This window comes from Moschus berezovskii, chromosome 21 (genome assembly GCF_049115385.1).
Source record: "Moschus berezovskii isolate FMDL1 chromosome 21, NW_MosBer_1.0, whole genome shotgun sequence".
NCBI lineage: Eukaryota > Metazoa > Chordata > Mammalia > Artiodactyla > Moschidae > Moschus > Moschus berezovskii.
Genome location: NC_142480.1, coordinates 15,374,715 through 15,393,690, shown reverse-complemented (window position 1 = coordinate 15,393,690; position 18,976 = coordinate 15,374,715). Strand labels below are relative to the sequence as shown.

The 18,976-nt window shown below is 39.3% G+C and overlaps 1 protein-coding gene across 1 annotated transcript; it reads left to right on the top strand.

The window, feature by feature from the left end:
- Positions 1–3,221: 3,221 nt before the first annotated feature.
- DORIP1 (dopamine receptor interacting protein 1) lies at positions 3,222–18,728 on the top strand. Its single transcript, XM_055418297.2, has 5 exons — positions 3,222–3,363; positions 6,415–6,939; positions 8,862–8,951; positions 10,192–10,326; positions 16,612–18,728. Exons 2-5 carry the CDS (start codon positions 6,416–6,418, stop codon positions 16,793–16,795), a joined length of 933 nt encoding a protein of 310 aa, XP_055274272.1. The 5' UTR covers positions 3,222–3,363; position 6,415; the 3' UTR covers positions 16,796–18,728.
- The last annotated feature ends 248 nt before the right edge of the window (positions 18,729–18,976 follow it).

The following is an 18,976-nucleotide window of genomic DNA, read 5'->3' as shown; positions in this document are numbered from 1 at the left end:
AATTTATACTCTCTAAATATGTTCTGTATGTTACATGTCAATTATATCTCAATAAAGCTGTCTAAAAAGACTGCAGCTCAGCTGTCCGATTTTGAAAGGAACAGAAAGGAAATCTTGGATAAAGGACTCAGTGAGGTTTGTAAATTATCCAAGTATGCCAGGAATTCATACTTCCTCTGTCTAGCCAAGCTTCAGCAGAGTTTAACGAGCCATCTCCCGGCTATTCTCCAGAAATGGTAACAACTGGACTATTGGATCTGTTTTTGGTAAGAGAATGACCCAATCAGTATAAAATGAATGCTATGTCTTGTGAGAGATTGTCAATTAAACACATAATCCACACTTATAAACATTTTTAAAGGACTTTCTCCTTGCAAGATAGCTTTAATATTGAGAGTGAACATTTTGTATGTGAATTCCTATACAGACACACTTGCTACTTCATGCCTCAGTGCCTCAGTTTCTTTACCTGTAAATTGTCACAGGAAATATTAAAACCAGGTGACTAAAAAGAGCAGGTTTTTTCAGAATTATTAATTCTTTCTTTTGGGGCAGAACCTCTTTCTTCCCCTATGCTCTGAGAGGTATCCATTTCTTCCCAACTCCACCAGCAGTAATTAATTTCCTTGAGTGAGTCAAGCTTCTCTCCCAGAAGTTTCATCCTACCATTACTAGACTCCTTGAGAAAGGTCCAAAAGGAAGTTCTCTGCCATAATCAAGCTGACCACTAAATCAGTTAAGAAGGTGTCCAAGTCTCTGCCAGACTCAGCTGTGACTGGGTACCACACTGATGTGCTGGGTGACTTTGAGCTCTGTGCATTGGGTATTCTGGAGGTTGAGCTTCACTTTCCAGACAATCATTTTTGGTTGCACGGCAGGATGGGGTGTATCTCAACAGCATCCCCATTTCTAACTGCAGGTGGAGGTAGTTTTCCAGGATGGCCTGTGTTCTCTGAAAGCAGAGTCACTTGGGCTTTGACTCTTTACCAGAAGATACAAGAACTAAGACCCACAGAACATGAATAGTGGTTGTGTCCGCAGACTCTAGTATTAAGAAGGTCTAGCTTCAATTTCCAGCTGTCAAATGTGTTTGGCTTTTTCACGTCCAAAACTCCATTTTTTCATCTTTATAACGGGGCCAAAGCTATCTAATTTTTTTTTTTTAAGTACATCTTTATTGAAATGAAACATATATAAAGTGAAAAAATTGTAAGTAGTTTGATAAAATCTTTACAAAATAAAGAGAGCTATAATCAGAACAGCTATAACTAGCAGCCAGATCAAAAAACAGAATATTATCGACCCTCCAGAAGACCACTCTCTTGCCTCATTACAGGAATACCCTCCAAAGTTCAACTACCCTGACTGCTAACAGCACCAATTAATTTTGCCTGCTTTTAAACTTTCTATAATGGGATTCATACAGCGTGTGTTCTTTTGTGTGACTTCGTTCTGATTGTGAAGTTTATTTCTGCACTTGAATATAGCAGTATATTTTTGTTTTAGTGAAGTACTCCATTTGGGGGTTATATATGTCATTAATAAATATTCCCTATATCAATACTCATATCTCTATAGTCAAATTAGTTCATTATTTTGCTAAGCCCTCCTATGCTGTTTCTGATAATTTGTCTAGTGGTTCTGTAACTGAGAAAGTAAAAGTGTTAGTCCCTCAGTCCTGCAGCCACCCATGGACTGTAGCCCTCTAGGCTCCTCTATCCAAGAAATTTCCCAAGCAAGAATAGTGGTATGGGTTTCCATTTCCTTTTCCAGGGGACCCAGGAATCAAACCTAAGTCTCCTGCATTGCAGGCAGATTCTTTACCAGGTGGGCCACCAGGGAAGACCACTGAAAAAGCTGTGATAAAGTCTCAATTAAAATCTCTATTAGAGTCTACTATGATTATAGTTCAAGTATTTCTCCCTTGCTGCTGCTGCTGCTAAGTCGCTTCAGTCGTGTCCGACTCTGTGCGACCCCATAGATGGCAGCCCACCAGGCTCCGCCGTCCCTGGGATTCTCCAGGCAAGAACACTGGAGTGGGTTGCCATTTCCTTCTCCAATGCATGAAAGTGAAAAGTGAAAGTGAAGTTGCTCAGTCATGTTGGACTCAGTGACCCCATGGACTGCAGCCCACCAGGCTCCTACGTCCATGGGATTTTCCAGGCAAGATTACTGGAGTGGGATGCCATTTCCTTCTCCAGGGGATTTTCCCGACCCAGGGATTGAACCCTCATCGCTTGATGTCTCCTGCATTTGCAGGCGGATTCTTTACCATGCTACCTGGGAAGCCCTAATTTCTTTAAATGTTATTAACGTCCATTGTAAATTACAGCAGATTGGCCAATTAATACTCTGAACACTAAAAACAGTATTTAACACACTAACTCAATTTTCCTTAAATACATACTTAAATCAAAAGTTTGAATAGCTTACAAAGAAACCAAAGCTTTCATTTCTTGACTTCAGAACTTGAAAAGCCCAGAAGCAGAAGCAAACCAAAATCAAGTAAAGTCCTAAAACGGTTCGGTTCAGTTCAGTCGCTCAGTCGTGTCCGACTCTCCGCGACCCCATGAATCACAGCACGCCAGGCCTCCCTGTCCATCACCAACTCCCGGAGTTCACTCAAACTCATGTCCACAGAGTCGGTGATGCCATCCAGCCATCTCATTCTCTGTCGTCCCCTTCTCCTCCGGGCCCCAACCTTTCCCAGCATCAGAGTCTTTTCCAGTGAGTCAACAGGTCGCATGAGGTGGCCAAAGTATTGCAGTTTCAGCTTTAGCATCAGTCCTTCCAGTGAACACCCAGGATTGATCTCCTAAACCCCTTAAAGCCAAGCAGGTTTGTCAACAAAGCTCCGCCTCCGTGCAAACCCTGCCCACTTCCGGCTGCCCCACCCACTGGAACACCGCCCCTTTCTTCGAGGTCCCGCCCCCTGCACCTGATCCTGGTTCCCATTGGGTGAATCCGGATGCTGTATACACACCCTACACACGCACGTTTGGTAGGGCCCTCTTCGCGCCTGCGCAGCAGCGTCGTCAGGCTGCTGGAGACTAGGTCCCGGGGTTGGGGGCGGGGGGAGGAGGTCAGGCCGAATCTTCCTCCGTAATAAGAAGCTACGCGTCCCGCGGTCCTGGCTCCGTGGGTCCTGTGGGATTGGGCCTGGGCGCTGGAGCTGCTGTGGCTCCCGCCGCGGCGGGTGCGATGGAGGCCGTCCCGGAGCCCAGCGCTCACGCCGGGGGAGGACGAAACAGCCGGCGGTGCTAGTAGATGAGGCGGCGGCGGCGGCGGCGGCACGGACTCTCCATGAGCAAGCGGCGGCGGCGACGGGTGCGGCGGCACCGGCGGTTTTCGGTCCCCGGGGAGGTACGAAAAGTCGGCTTCCTGGTGGACGGAGACTGGCCGGACGCCTTCCGCGGCCCGGCCCTCTCGCCCATCACCCGCAGCCCCAGGCGCTCAGCGGGGCCACTGCTCGAATGCTGGCAGGGGATGCCCAGCCCCTTCACCGGCGCCGGGTTCGGGAATCCACCCGCAGTCCAGGGCCAGCCTTCACTGCCGGGCCTTGCCGGGGCTGCGGGGTGGGAGCTACCGCATACCCAGCCGAGCGCTGCTTCGAGCGGGACCGCGGCCGCCTTCCCGACTATTTGGGGGCCATGGCTCGGGAGGGGACCTTCAGGACCCCCGAACTCTTAGGGTGTCTGGCATTCACTGCTTTGGGTAAATGGTCTGGTCCTCACGACCAGCGTGGAGGACAGATTGTCACCCTTGGAAACGACAGCAAAAGGTGTCGTTTTTTGCCAAGGAAATAGAAGTCTAGGGAGTTTTCCTGGTTTGTTCAAACTAGGGGGCCCATTGAGGCAGGAAAATAAAGCCAGTAATTCTCCAGGACTTACAAATCACTGTCTAACGAAACGATGTTTTTGATAGTGTGGCCAAAACTTAAAAGACAATTTTAAGTAAAGTTTTTGCACATTTTCTGGTCTTTTTTAGTCGCTTTTATCGTAATTTACTTTAGAACAAATCACCACGGTACTGCAGAAGCTAGACTAAGTGTCCTTAGTTCTTTCAATCCTCTTTTATCTCCTTTTGTTTTCCCCAGAAAAAGGCTAGAGAAATCATTTTGTGTGTGTGTGTCTATATTCTTAAATATATATGTGTAGTTTTAAAATATATGTTTAATTCTCAGAGTGCAGCTTGCTTTACAGAGCAGTACTCATTTAGTCATGTCTAAAAGATAATTTGGCAAAAATACTACAGAAATTTACAGTTCCTTTCTAATGCAATATTTAAGACTCTGAACTCAGACTCTTAATCATATGACCATACTACAAAGTTCTTTAAAATGCCACAGAAATCAGTCAAACCATGAGGAACGTTATTTTTATGTTTCAAATATTTAAATACCTTGTGATTTTTTAAAAGAATATGTTGTGAAACATTTCTTCTTCATTAAGCAGAAACTGAGTTTTTGTTTCCTTGGCTCTAAATTTGCCACTCCCTCTTATTCCTAAGTGGTTGACTAGAGCCAGCTTGTTAGCAACTATATATAAACATCTACACTTCAGACTAAATATAGTGTTGAATATTTTAGAGTCCACAGTATCTTGGCTAAGTCAGAAATACTGTCTGTGTGTGGTAAAACTGAATTTTTAGGTTGCTGGTGTTAGAAAATAGGTTTGAACGTATTTTTCCGCACAAAACACATAGGTCTGCAGCATTGAGTGTTGGATTCATATTGTGCTTGGGAGGATGTGACACTTGAAACTGATCAAAATAAGACCCTGACCTCAGTCACTTAATTTCTCCTCCTCAGATGCTTCCCGTTTTCATGAAAATGCAAAACATGAAACATATTGGAAAATCCTGTGATGTTTTTAGTTTAGACATTTGTTTGTTCCAAAGTAAAGCAATTTTTTTCAATTCAGTTTCATTAGGACCTCATTCTTTTTTTGTTTTATGTACATACATATGACACCAACATGTTTATTAGAATACTGTCAATGACTTTAAAACCAAGCTCTTAGTTATCCTCAAGGTTGAGGGGAAGATAGGTGCCCATTTAAATAAGGAGGACACCTCAGTTCGTTCCCAAAACATGCAGAGAGAGGAATCTGGGTAATGAACCAAGTTCTGAACCAGATTGTCCCAGCATGGCCTCTGTATTTAAAATTATAGGATATCTGGCATGGTCCTTCTGAGGTGGCGCTAGTGATAAAGAACCCGCCTGCCAACGCAGGAGATGTAAGAGACCCAGATTCAATCCCTGGGTCGGGAAGATCCCCTGGAGAATGGCATCGCAACCCACTCCAGTATTCTTACCTGGAGAATCCATGGACAGAGGAGGCTGGCCGACTACAGTCCATAGGGTCACACAGAGTCAGACACGACTGAAGCAGCTTAGCATGCCGCGTGGTCCTAAATTGCAAGTGAAAATCCCCAAGTGCATAGGAAATGATTTTTGTATTAGCTGTGCTAATACAATTAAGTTCTCACGATTACAGTACTCTTCATATGTTGTCTTTCAAAGCCAGTTGGCCTTTATACCCCAACTAAGAATTCCATTATATCAGTTTCATAAGTGGAACCACACATATTAACAAGAAAATGAAACACAGCCCGTATTTTGGAGGAAGAGGTTTACATTAGGAATGCACTCAACCAAATTTAAGACTGTATCTCTAAATAGTTTTATTTTTATTTAGGATTTTTTCATTACAAGGTTTTCCTCTGTCAGTGATAAAACCTGCAATATAATCAATAATAATTGGTTGGAAGCCATCACCGACTAGATGGACATGAGTTTGAGCAAGCTTTGGGAGTTGGTGATGGACAGGGAAGCCTGGCATGCTGCAGTCCATGGGGTTGCAAAGAGTCAGACACGGCTGAGCAACTGAACTGATAATTAATAAAAAAGCTCCATCAAATGTGTTTCAAAAAAAGGTTACAACTTCTTAAATGGTCTTTCCAGAGACCATGCACATTGCTGAAAAAATGGCTCATGGCTTGAATTGTTTTAAAACTTTTTGTTCCTTTAGGAGTCTATCTAACCAAACTTGATCTTTAGGTAGCTTTATTTTCATTTAAATATATATCATGCATTTAAAAGATAAAGTCACAAATTTACAAGTACTATCTTAAACTTTTTTTTTTGTAATTAATTTATTTTTTATTGGAGGCAAATTATTTTACAATATTATATTGGTTGGTTTTGCCATATATTGAAATGAATTCGCCCCGGGTTTACATAAGTTCCCCCTCCTGAACCCCCCTCCCACCTCCCTCCTCCCTTTTGTCCTCCCTCTGGGTCATCCCCGCATGCCAGCCCCGAGCATCCTATAACATGCATTGACCCTGAACTAGTGATTCATTTCACATATGACAACATACGTGTTTCAATCTTAAACTTTTAAAATGCAGGATGAAGACACTGTTTGAAGAGATCAAAGCATCAATTAAAAATAACTATAACCAAGATCGCTCATTTTGGAGGCCTGTTCTTCCTTGGGGAGGTGTTTTTACTATCAAAGCTGGCCGCAAAGCAGTCTCCTGTACACCACTCTATGTTGAAATAAGACTGAAAAATACCTGCACCATAGATGGATTCTTGATGTTACTGTATGTCATTCTCAATGAAAATGAAAGTTTCCCCCGGGAACTCTCTCTTCATTTAGGTAGAGAGTTTGTAGACTGTTTTCTTTATTTAATGGACACCTACAGTTTTACAACTGTGAAGCTACTTTGGATTTGGGACAAAATGGAAAAACAGCAATACAAGTCTGAAGTTCATAAAGCTTCATTAATAATTGATTTGTTTGGGAATGAACATGATAATTTTACAAAAAATCTCGAAAATCTCATGTCAACCATACAAGAGAGTTACTGTTCCAACTGGCGATGCCCCACTCGAGTGCAGGAAGATCAGCAACGCACAATTAATATAAAGTAAGTTGCGCCAAAGTCTGTTTTGTCACTTTTAGCAAAAGTAGTATGCTTCTAATGCATGATATGGATAGATAGGAAAATAGGTAAATAGATAGATATAGTCAAAGTACTTCTTAATGTACAGACCCTGTGTGCAACAACTTTTATATAAAGCAACCGGCAAATGCAAGACTCTTCAGTGGGTTCCATGATAAAAAAAAATATTACTCTTCTATTATATCTAAACATCTCAGGTTTTACAAAACCAATTGATAACTATTTCACTTGCAAAATAATGACCTCACTCAGTATGCACAATGTTTTCCTCTCACTCAGAATTACTAATATGGCTAGGAAGATAATTCCTTGTGTCACAGATGTAACCTCTCCAATGACAATACTATATTGAAATGTTTCCCTCTCTCAATCGATCCATGTCAGGTAGGCTAGTTCTACATGAACAGGAAGATTGAAAGTACTCCATGTCATGCCAGGGCATAATTAGAGACAGAAATCCCAAACTTGGGAGTATTAATACCTGAAAAGGATGCGGATGTAAGGAAATTTTTTATTGGCTAGAAAGGTACTGATAGCCTGCTGAGGGGAGAAAAGGAAGGCCTTCAAGCTGGTAAAATGACAGGGAGGAAGGCCAAACTGGCAAGCCCTAGTGGAGTACTGGGAAACATTAAAGCCCCAAGGGCACATGAGCTGGAAAAGGGATAATTGCCAGTATGGGGGTTGGGGGGCAGTGGGAAACAGGACAGAAAAACAGATCTAAACACATTTTTGTCAGAAAGCATACTTGGCCCTGTGGTCCAGGAAGAAAACTGCCTAACAGATTAGATTGTTCCCTTGTGGGATTGTATGTCACATACCCAAACTTATTATATTCATGTTTTCTGTATAGCATATTTAGTTTAATATTATAGCCTTATACTTAGGATAATGGGAAAGCAGAAGATCTGTTATTTTAGAGACTACCAGTTAATGTCTTTCTTGTTCTGAAATACACTTTGGCCATTTTGCTATATTGCTGATAGGATGATGTTGATTTTGAAATTCCCATCAGGGAAAAAGTTGTTACTATTAAATCATAATGGACTTTAAAAGAGTGCTTCAGAAATTTGTCTTGTTTTTTTAAAAGAACTAGTATCTTTTAACTTACATATGTTTTGAAACTATAATGAAGTATTTACAGCCCTATATTAATACTAGCATTTTGTGACTCTCTTAATAAATATTTTTCATTATACTCTATATAACTTTTTAGTCTTTCGCCTATTTTATAATCCTATATTTAAAACAACCTCTGAAGTATGTAGGAAAAGTTTTTTTTAACAAATCAGGAAACTGAGGCCAACAGTGGCTCTCACTAACATTGAGTCAGGTAACCAGTTGCTCTCCTAATTCTGCATCCTGCTTTCTTACATCAGGACCAGGATCCACTCTATTTAATCCTCTCAGAAATTTTTAAAGTAACAACTGTGTGTTTCAGGATCAGTTTACATGCATATTTAATGTTTCTTAGAAAGTTTCATGCTTTAATGTTTATTAAGTTCAATTGGTTTCTATACTGTCTATAAGAAATACAAAGATGAATAAAAGAGGTTATACTTTTATATGTGCTTTACTAATAATGGATGACTTGTAAAATTTGTTATCCACATAATATATTTGGGCTTCCCTGGTGGCTCAGCAGTAAAAAATCCGCCCGCTAAACAGGAGACATGGGTTCAATCCCTGGGACAGGAAGATCCCTTGGAGAAGAAAGTATCTACCCACTCCAGTATTCTTGCCTGGAAAACCCCATGGACAGAGGAGTCTGGCAGGCTGCAGTCCATGGGGTTACAGAGTCGGGCACGACTTCGCAACTGAGCAACATTAATATAAATTACATGTAAAATGCTGAAGCATTTCTTACATGCATTTTGCAATTGTTACAGTCCTCCCCAAGAAATTCCACATGGAAACTTGATACGACTGGCTGTGGATGAGTTATTCTGTTCCAGGATTGAACTGTGTGAAGAGCATGGGTGAGTATATGATAGACATTTAAGATGAAAGTATTTCTGTGTTTCTTATAAAGAAACCTGGATTGGTATGCTCGTTATGAAACAGCAACTCACAAGTGTTTAGGAAGCCTTATATTTTTGGAATCTTAACAACTTCTAGTTTACTATACCATTTTATGCTGTGCTGCAGTTGCTTGGTGAATACAAAGCAAATGCCTTTTTTCCCCCACTGCTGAGTAGGTACAATAAAACCTTGCTTAACCGGAACCCAGCTAATCTGGACCCTCAATTAACTGGATTTTTTCCTGTACTCCTCATTTATGTTCAGTTCAGTCGCTCAGTCGTGTCCGACTCTTTGCGACCCCATATACTACAGCACGCCAGGCCTCCCTGTCCATCACTAAGTCCCGGAGTTTACTCAAACTCATGTCCATTGAGTCAGGGAGAAAGCAGTAAATGACAACCAAAAAGTTTAACCTAGTTAAAGAAAAGAAAAAGGAAATCCAAAGAGGCAGAACATATTCACCCAGCCTTTTAATTTTTGTATCTACAGTATTGTACAAGGAGAATTAATATTTAGAAGGATGATCTTACACCTAATTAATCACAAAAGAAGGAAAGAATAAAATATCTTCAGTTAATTGTACTTAAGTCCAAAAAGTGAACTAGGTGTATTTTTGCAACAAATACTGAAACAAAATGGTTTTCAGATAACTTAGTTTAGTCAGTGTTTGTCCACCAAAATACTGTCCCCTGAGCATTCGGGTTAATTGAGATTTTACTGTTTAATTGTATTTGTTTTATTTTAATTCATATGCTTAATTACCTGGTGCTACTAGAAAACAGAATCTGCTGCATCGAAATGGCAAAAGGAACCAATCAGGGAATTTTATTTAGTCTAAAGAAGACTGTAAGAATCATCTTACTGCCTCTCTGCCATTATTCTCATTTGAAACCAGCCTCGAGAAAGAAAACCTTTTTTCTGAATAAAAACTTTTCTGTCAGTTCAAAAGACTACATGCTTTTGTAAGCTGAGATAAACATAGTTAGGTTATCTTGGAGTTTTAAAAATGTCATTTTCTTATATATAAACTTATAAACTCTGAGACTTAGGCATATAAAGTATTAATACAGTCATACAATTTTTCCATACCTGAAATAGATAATATGCTTATTATGAAATTAAATGATAAAAGTGATAAGTGATAAAAGGCAGCTTTGTCTCACATGTAATAAAGTTCATGCCTGTTTTCAATTTTAGGTGTGGTGGCTTAAGAGAATTTTCCCAACGAGTGTTCTGCCACGGGGCACCCCCTTTTGTTGTCTTAAATATGCAGCATTGGAAATCTGAAGATCTGGCATATGTCCCCTATTATTTGGATTTATCTGATCACAAGTAGGTGCTTTTTGTTTGCTTTAGAAGACTAATAAAAGAATTTTATTTTTATTTTTCTACTATTCTGTCATGATTTTGACTAGCCCTTAAGGAAATACATATTGTTTAAAAAAAAAAGCTATCTCGAAATTTATATATCCTAAATAAGATCAGAATATATATACTACAGGGAGTCAGTTGCTGGCAGTGTATATAGCGGTTAGGTACTTAGGCTATAGAATAGACTGAACTGGATTCAAAGCCCAGCCCTACCTTTCAAGCAATGTGACATTGATCCAGTAGCAACCAGTTTACACATCAGTTTTCTTATCTATAAAACAGAGATGATAGTGTCCAAAATGTTTAGGATAGTATCTAAGACTTCAGTTCAGTTCAGTCACTCAGTCGTGTCCGACTCTCCACGACCCCATGAATCACAGCACGCCAGGCCTCCCTGTCCATCACCAACTCCCAGGGTTCACTCAAACTCATGTCCACAGAGTCGGTGATGCCATCCAGCCATCTCATTCTCTGTCGTCCCCTTCTCCTCCCGCCCCCAACCTTTCCCAGCATCAGAGTCTTTTCCAGTGAGTCAACTCGTCGCATGAGGTAGCCAAAGTATTGGAGTTTCAGCTTTCGCATCAGTCCTTCCAATGAACACCCAGGATTGATCTCCTTTAGAATGAACTGGTTGGATCTCCTTGCAGTCCAAGGGACTCTCAAGAGTCTTCTCCAACACCACAGTTTAAAAGCATCAATTCTTCGGCGCTCAGCTTTCTTTACAGTCCAACTCTCACATCCATATATGACCACTGGAAAAACCATAGCCTTGACTAGATGGACCTTTGTTGGCAAAGTAATGTCTCTGCTTTTTAATATACTATCAAGGTTGGTCATAATTTCCTTCCAAGGAGTAAGTGTCTTTTAATTTCATGGCTGCAGTCAGCATCTGCAGTGATTTTGGAGCCCAAAAAAATAAAGTCTGACACTGTTTCCACTGTTACCCCATCTATTTCCCATGAAGTGATGGGACCAGATGCCATGATCTTTGTTTTCTGAATGTTGAGCTTCAAGCCAACCTTTTCACTCTCCTCTTTCACTTTCATCAAGAGGCTTTTGAGTTCCTCTTCACTTTCTGCCATAAGGGTGGTGTCATCTGCATATCTGAGGTTATTGATATTTCTCCCGGCAATCTTGATTCCAGCTTGTGCTTCTTCCAGTCCAGCGTTCCTCATGATGTACTCTGCATATAAGTTAAATAAGCAAGGTGACAATTTACAGCCTTGACGTACTCCTTTTCCTATCTGGAACCAGTCTGTTGTTCCATATACAGTTCTGACTGTTGCTTCCTGACCTGCATACAGGTTTCTCAAGAGGCAGGTCAGGTGGTCTGGTATTCCCATCTCTTTCAGAATTTTCCACAGTTTATTGTGATCCACACAGTCAAAGGCTTTGGCATAGTCAATGAAGCAGAAATAGATGTTTTTCTGGAACTCTCTTGCTTTCTCCATGATCCAGCGGATGTTGGCAATTTGATCTCTGGTGCCTCTGCCTTTTCTAAAACCTGCTTGAACATCTGGGAGTTCACGGTTCACATATTGCTGAAGCCTGGTTTGGAGAATTTTGAGCATGACTTTACTAGTGTGTGAGATGAGTGCAATTGTGCGGTAGTTTGAGCATTCTTTGGCATTCCCTTTCTTTGGGATTGGAATGAAGGCTGACCTTTTCCAGTCCTGTGGCCACTGCTGAGTTTTCCAAATTTGCTGGCATATTGAGTGTAACACTTTCACAGCATCATCTTTCAAGATTTGAAATAGCTCAACTGGAATTCCATCACCTCCACTAGCTTTGTTCGTTGTGATGCTTTCTAAGGCCCACTTGACTTCACATTCCAAGATGTCTGGCTCTAGGTCAGTGATCACGTTACCATGACTATCTTGGTCGTGAAGATCTTTTTTGTACAGTTCTTCTGTGTATTCTTGCCACCTCTTCTTAATATCTTCTGCTTCTGTTAGGTCCATACCATTTCTGTCCTTTATCGAGCCCATCTTTGCATGAAATGTTCCCTTGGAATCTCTAATTTTCTTGAAGAGATCTCTTGTTTTTCCTTTTATGTTGTTTTCCTCTATTTCTTTGCATTGATCACTGAGGAATGCTTTCTTATCTCTCCTTGCTATTCTTTGGAACTCTGCATTCAGATGCTTATATCTTTCCTTTTCGCTTCTCTTCTTTTCACAGCTATTTGTAAGACCTCCTCAGACAGCCATTTTGCTTTTTTGCATTTCTTTTCCATGGGGATGATCTTGGTCCCTGTTTCCTGTACAATGTCACGAACCTCCATCCAGAGTTCATCAGGCACTCTATCTATCATATCTAGTCCCTTAAATCTATTTCTGACTTCCACTGTATAATCATAAGGGATTTGATTTAGGTCATATCTGAATGGTCTAGGGAACATAGACATTCTAGGAATCAGTGAATTAAAATGGACTGGAATGGGTGAATTTAACTCAGATGACCATTATATCTACTACTGTGGGCAGGAATCCCTTAGAAGAAATGGAGTAGCCATTATGGTCAACAAAAGAGTCCGAAATGCAGTACTTGGATGCAATCTTAAAAATGACAGAATGATTTCTGTTAATTTCCAAGGCAAACCATTCAGTATTACAGTAATCCAGGCCTATGCCCCAACCAGTAACGCTGAAGAAGCCAAAGTTGAACGGTTCTATGAAGACCTACAAGACCTTTTAGAACTAACACCGAAAAAAGATGTCCTTTTCATTATAGGGGATTGGAATGCAAAAGTAGGAAGTCAAGAAACACCTGGAGTAACAGGCAAATTTGGCCTTGGAGCACAGAATGAAGCAGGGCAAAGGCTAATAGAGTTTTGCCAAGAGAACGCACTGGTCATAGCAAACACCCTCTTCCAACAACACAAGAGAAGACTCTACACATGGACATCACCAGATGGTCAACACCGAAATCAGATTGATTATATTTGCAGCCAAAGATGGAGAAGCTCTATACAGTTAGCAAAAACAAGACCAGGAGCTGACGCAGACGCGGGAGACGCCAGGCTCCGGCGGCGCAGACGCGAGGGACGCCGGGCTCCGGCGGCGCAGACACGGGAGATGCCCGGCTCCGCCGGCGCAGACGCGGGAGACGCCCGGCTCCGCAGGCGCAGACGCGAGGGATGCCCGGCTCCAGCGGCACAGACGCGGGAGACGCCCGGCTCCGGCGCAACCGACCACGTGCAGAATCGTGGCTGAGAGGAGCTGCCCCGCGCCCAGGGTTAGGGTGGTGGCCAAGAGGAGCTGTACCACGTCCAGGAGGTGGTGGCTGCTTGGGTGCCAGAGGGCCGAGAGGAGCTGATCCACATTCAAAGCAGGAGGGGCGGCCTTGAGGAGATACGCCTCGTCCAAGGTAAGGTACAGCGGCTGCACCTTGCTGGAGCAGCTGGGAAGAGATACTCCACGACCAAGTGGAATATAAGAATCTAGTGTTCTGGGGAGGAAGGAACAAGATGGCGGAGGGATAAGACGGCGAGAACACTCTGTCCCCCACAAATTCATCAAAAGAACATTTGAACGCAGAGTAAAGTCCACAAAACAACTTCTGAATACTGGCAGAGGCCATCAGGCTCCCAGAAAAGCAGCCCATTGTCTTCTAAAGGAGAGAGAAGAAATCCAGCTCCATCCACCAGAACACCGACATATGCTTCCCTAACCAGGGAACCCGGACAAGTCACCCGTCCAACCCCAGACACAGCGAAGAAACTACATAATAAAGAGAACTCCACAAACTGCAAGAAGAGGGAAAGGCCACCCCAAGCAAAGCAATATAAGCAAGATGAAGAGGCAGAGAAATACCCAGCAAGTAAAGGAACAAGATAATTGCCCACCAACACAAACAAAAGAAGAAGATATAGGGAATTTACCTGATAAAGAATTTCAAATTTTGATGGTGAAAATGATTCAAAATCTTGAAAGCAAAATGGAGTTACAGATAAATAACCTGGAGAAAAGGATTGAGAAGATGGAAGAAAGATTTAATAAGGACTTAGAAGAAATAAAAAAGAGTCAATATACAATGAATAATGCAATAGATGAGATCAGAAACACTCTGGAGGGAACAAACAGTAGAATAACAGAGGCAGAAGACAGGATAAGCGAACTAGAAGATAGAATTGTAGAAATAAATGAAACAGAGAGGAAAAAAGAAAAACGAATTAAAAGAAATGAGGACAATATTAGAGACCTCTGGGACAATGTTAAACGCTCCAACATTCGAATCATAGGAGTCCCAGAAGAAGAAGACAAAAAGAAAGACCATGAGAAAACACTTGAGGAGATAATAGTTGAAAACTTCCCTAAAATAGGGAAAGAAATAATCACCCAAGTCCAAGAAACCCAGAGAGTCCCCAACAGGATAAACCCAAGGCGAAATACTCCAAGACACATATTAATCAAATTAACAAAGATCAAACACAAAGAACAAATATTAAAAGCAGCAAGGGAAAAGCACCAAATAACACATAAGGGGATTCCCATAAGGATAACAGCTGATCTATCAACAGAAACTCTTCAGGCCAGAAGGGAGTGGCAAGACATACTTAAAGTGATGAAAGAAAATACCCTACAGCCCAGATTACTATACCCAGCAAGGATCTCATTCAAATATGAAGGAGAAATCAAAAGCTTTACAGACAAGCAAAAGCTGAGGGAATTCAGCATCACCAAACCAGCTCTCCAACAAATGCTAAAGGATCTTCTATAGACAGGAAACACAGAAAGAGTGTATAAACTTGAACCCAAAGCAATAAAGAAAATGGCTACGGGATCGTACTTATCAATAATTACCTTAAACATAAATGGGTTGAAATTTTCAAAAAGGCTAGGAAACAATTCTCATAGCCATCAATAGTTCAGTGTTGAGTTCATGAATAGTTTTTAAAGTTTGGGACAAACTGTAGTATTTGCTATTTGAAGTACTATTTGTAATTGGCATATTACGATGTAACATTGGCCTTCATTTCCAACTTAAAACGCCTAAAAATGCCTAACAGGTTTTTAGATTTGTGAATTTTAGTTGAAATGTATTTTACGATGTTACTAAACCTGCAGAAATATTGAAATATTTCAGAGAACTTATTCACTGTACATTTAATTTATTTTATTTATAAAAGTTATGAACTGTAGGAAGTTTTACTTGTTGGGTCAAATGCTTGTTGCTTCAAAGGCTAGTTACAAGAAAATCAAATACCTTCAATGTATAAATGCTATTAAGTTTTTAAAGGACTCTGGAGTATAAGTAAGTTTGTTTAAAGAAATTTAGTCTGTTCAACTTGAATCAGCTCTGTCAAACATTAATTAAAAGCCTCATTTAAAAAATAAATAAATAAAAATAAAGATTCAGATGCTCAGGCTTAAAAAAAAAAATAGTATTGGAAAAGGCTTCACTTAAAACTGAAGGAAATACTTATTAATCATGGAAAAAGATAGTCTGGAAAATGTATAATTCCATTGATGTTTATTTGCACAGGTGAATTCTTGATATTGTAACTCAGATCCTTGAGAAGTATCCATTTTTTGTCTAATTGAGGTAAAAAATAGGCCATGTGGAGAAATTTCGTACGGTAACTTGTATCTTTGTATGTTTTAAACTAAATGTAGCTCTGTGGTATTTTATTATAATTAATTTTTAAATTGCTAAGAATGAAATCTGTAAATCATTAAAAAAATAAAATAAAATAAAAAAAAGACCAGGAGCTGACTGTGGCTCAGATCATGAACTCCTTATTGCCAAATTCAGACTTAAATTGAAGAAAGTAGGGAAAACCACTAGACCATTCAGATATGACCTAAATCAAATCTAAGACTTAGGAAATAGTAAATACTGGCTGGCCATTACTTGTATTTCAGGCCAAAGTAGTGTATAGTATGAGGTCATTTAAACATAAAATATTACTGTCATCGTTAGATTAAAATCCAAATTAAGATATAATGAGTTCTTTTAATTTTTTGCCTTTAAACATTTTCTTGTGTTTTCTCTTATATAATAGAACCATGCAGTTCATGAGTTAATCTATTAAAATAATACCCTTAAAAATGTATCATTTTTTAAAATTCTTAAATGTCTTACTCCAAATTACCAATTATAGTACACTTTTTTTTTACAGATGAATGTCTTTTTTCAGATAACAGAATGCAAATAATCTTATTCCTTAGTTAAGAATGTAAGGAATGTTTTTTGTAAGAACAAAGTACTGTGATTTTCTGCCACACTTTGTCATTTAATTTGCAGGTATTTGTTGGAAGGTGCCACATTGTTTAACAAAGAGGAACATCATTATTCTGCAGCCTTTCAAATCGATGGACACTGGATGCACTATGATGGCCTCAGAAATGTGAATTTAATTTTGTTAAATAAACCCCCAGAGTTTCTTCTCTTGTCATCATTGGTTTATATTCGAGCAACAGAGAAATAAATATAGACTGATGCTTAATTATATTGTTTTCCCTCCTGCCCATGCTCCCCCAGATGAAGGGCTTTTGTTTTGTATATACTTGGTATCCAAGGAAATAGTTCAACTATATTAGTTTCAGAGGTGTATTTTCTAGTGTTTAGCCCCAGGTAAATGTTTTATATAGAGAATCTATGCAAAAATGTTTGTATTTCTTTTTTCTTAATCCCAGGTTATTTTCATACAAGCATATTTTATGTTGAAATAAAATATATCTTGTAGTGTTTGTATTTTTTATTTATATGTACCTCAACGGTTTTTTACAATTCTGTTTTTGAATCTGAGAAAATACTTCATCATTTGAATTCTCAATTTTTCCTTTTGGATATCCAAATAAAACCTGGGTACAAATAAGTTTTCAGTTTATATAAATTTAACAGTTCAAAATACCTGACTGTATTTATTTGCCCTACCTCATTATAATCCAAAGTGCACTATTGGATCTAGTTTGGATTTGAATGTACAACTTAAGAGATGGTTTAGTCTATTTTACCTGACTTGCCTAATGTCCCTGCAGCAATTTTTTAAAAATACTTTGGTAAGAATGTTTCTCTGGACTTGAATTATTTCTTTATAATGGCAAATAACTTTACTTGCTAAAGTATTAAAAACTTAGCAGTGGATTTTAAGTGTTAACTAAGCTTCAGGCTTAATTAAGCTTATTTTTACTCAAATAAATTATATAACTAATGTTTAAATGTAATAGACGTTCTCTAATAAAAATTTATTTTGCAGATAAGACAGCTATAAAAAGTGTCAGGCAAACTGTATGTTTACTAATGTTGAATGAACAATGGAAATGTACTTTAAACGTGTACTTAAGAGAAAACGGGTGCCTGAGAATACAGTTGACTCTTGAACAACTCAGGGGTTAGGGCCCTGATCCCCCAAACAGCCAAAATTCCCCCATGTAACTTTACAGTTGTCCCTCCATACCTGTGGTTCCCCATCCTTGGATTCAGACAACTTCAGATCATATAGTACTACAGTACATGTTCACTGAAAAAAATACCTGTATAAGGGGACCCACACAGTTCAAACCCATGTTGTTCAAAGGTCAGTTGTGTTTCTCTTCTTAGTAAGTCACATTGGCACAGAGGAAAAAATAATCATGTTTTGGGGGTAACATCTGCGTGCTGCCTTAATAATAGTAAATTGATACCATGAGACTTTCTTTGATTTGCAGGATAAATCACTGAAAGTGTGTAGTTATCAGAATATTATGTTTATTTTCAAAGACCTAGGATCTCTCTTGCTTTTGCAATTTAAAGGAAAAGTAATATGTTCTCAAGGGAAAATACTTTTTGAAATCTATCATCATTTATTTTAATGTTTTCAGTGTGGTTGTCCCTAGGTTTGGGATTGAGATTGAGTGCAATATATTTGGAGATTTCTACACAGCATCACAATTCACTGCCATTTACCAAATTGCTAAGGTTTAATTCAGTAAATTAAGTCTTACATTGTATTGGTGCCATGTTAAGATAACTTACTGAAGAACGGATAAATATAAGTGCAACGTTGATGAGTATGCCTTTTTATCATATGTAAAAAAAGAAATATAATATTTGCTCAAAGTAGTGATCTATTTTATTTTTTTAAAAATTCACCCCAGAGTTTATTTAAATAGTTTCCGCACGTTTTTAAATAGGGTTTGATTTATAGTATACTTTTCTGGGGACACCTTACTGCATGAATCAAAGTATACAGAAACACAAATATTATTATATACATAAATGATATCATTAACAAAATTATTCCTGATGCAGATTTATTCTTTTATGAATTGCACTTTATTTGGAATAATTCTAGCTTATCACGAAACAGTGACATACCTACCTCACAGGGTTGTTGTGAGGATTGAAATGTTTGTTAACATCTTGACTACCTTGAACATGCTAATAAAAAAAAACATTTTTTCTACCTCTTTCATGTACAAGCAAGTTTCCTAGATTCTCTCTTACTAATGAACTTTTCAGATCTTTTTAAAAGTTATTTGAGCAGTAGTTCATATCAGTAATGGAATTAATGTGTAGTGAAATTTAAGTATGCCTTCTGGACCCCAGATGATTAGGATTTAAGGATAATAGGTATTTTATTGTTATGGTGGTAATTGAAGACATTATTCTCTCCAAATAGTGACTA

Excerpts from the sequence above, each read along its gene's own strand:
- DORIP1 (XM_055418297.2), top strand. The coding sequence starts at position 6,416 with ATGAAGACACTGTTTGAAGAGATCAAAGCATCAATTAAAAATAACTAT. Across the intron at positions 6,940-8,861 it reads CAACGCACAATTAATATAAA|TCCTCCCCAAGAAATTCCAC; the intron begins GTAAGTTGCGCC and ends CAATTGTTACAG. Across the intron at positions 10,327-16,611 it reads TTGGATTTATCTGATCACAA|GTATTTGTTGGAAGGTGCCA; the intron begins GTAGGTGCTTTT and ends TTTAATTTGCAG.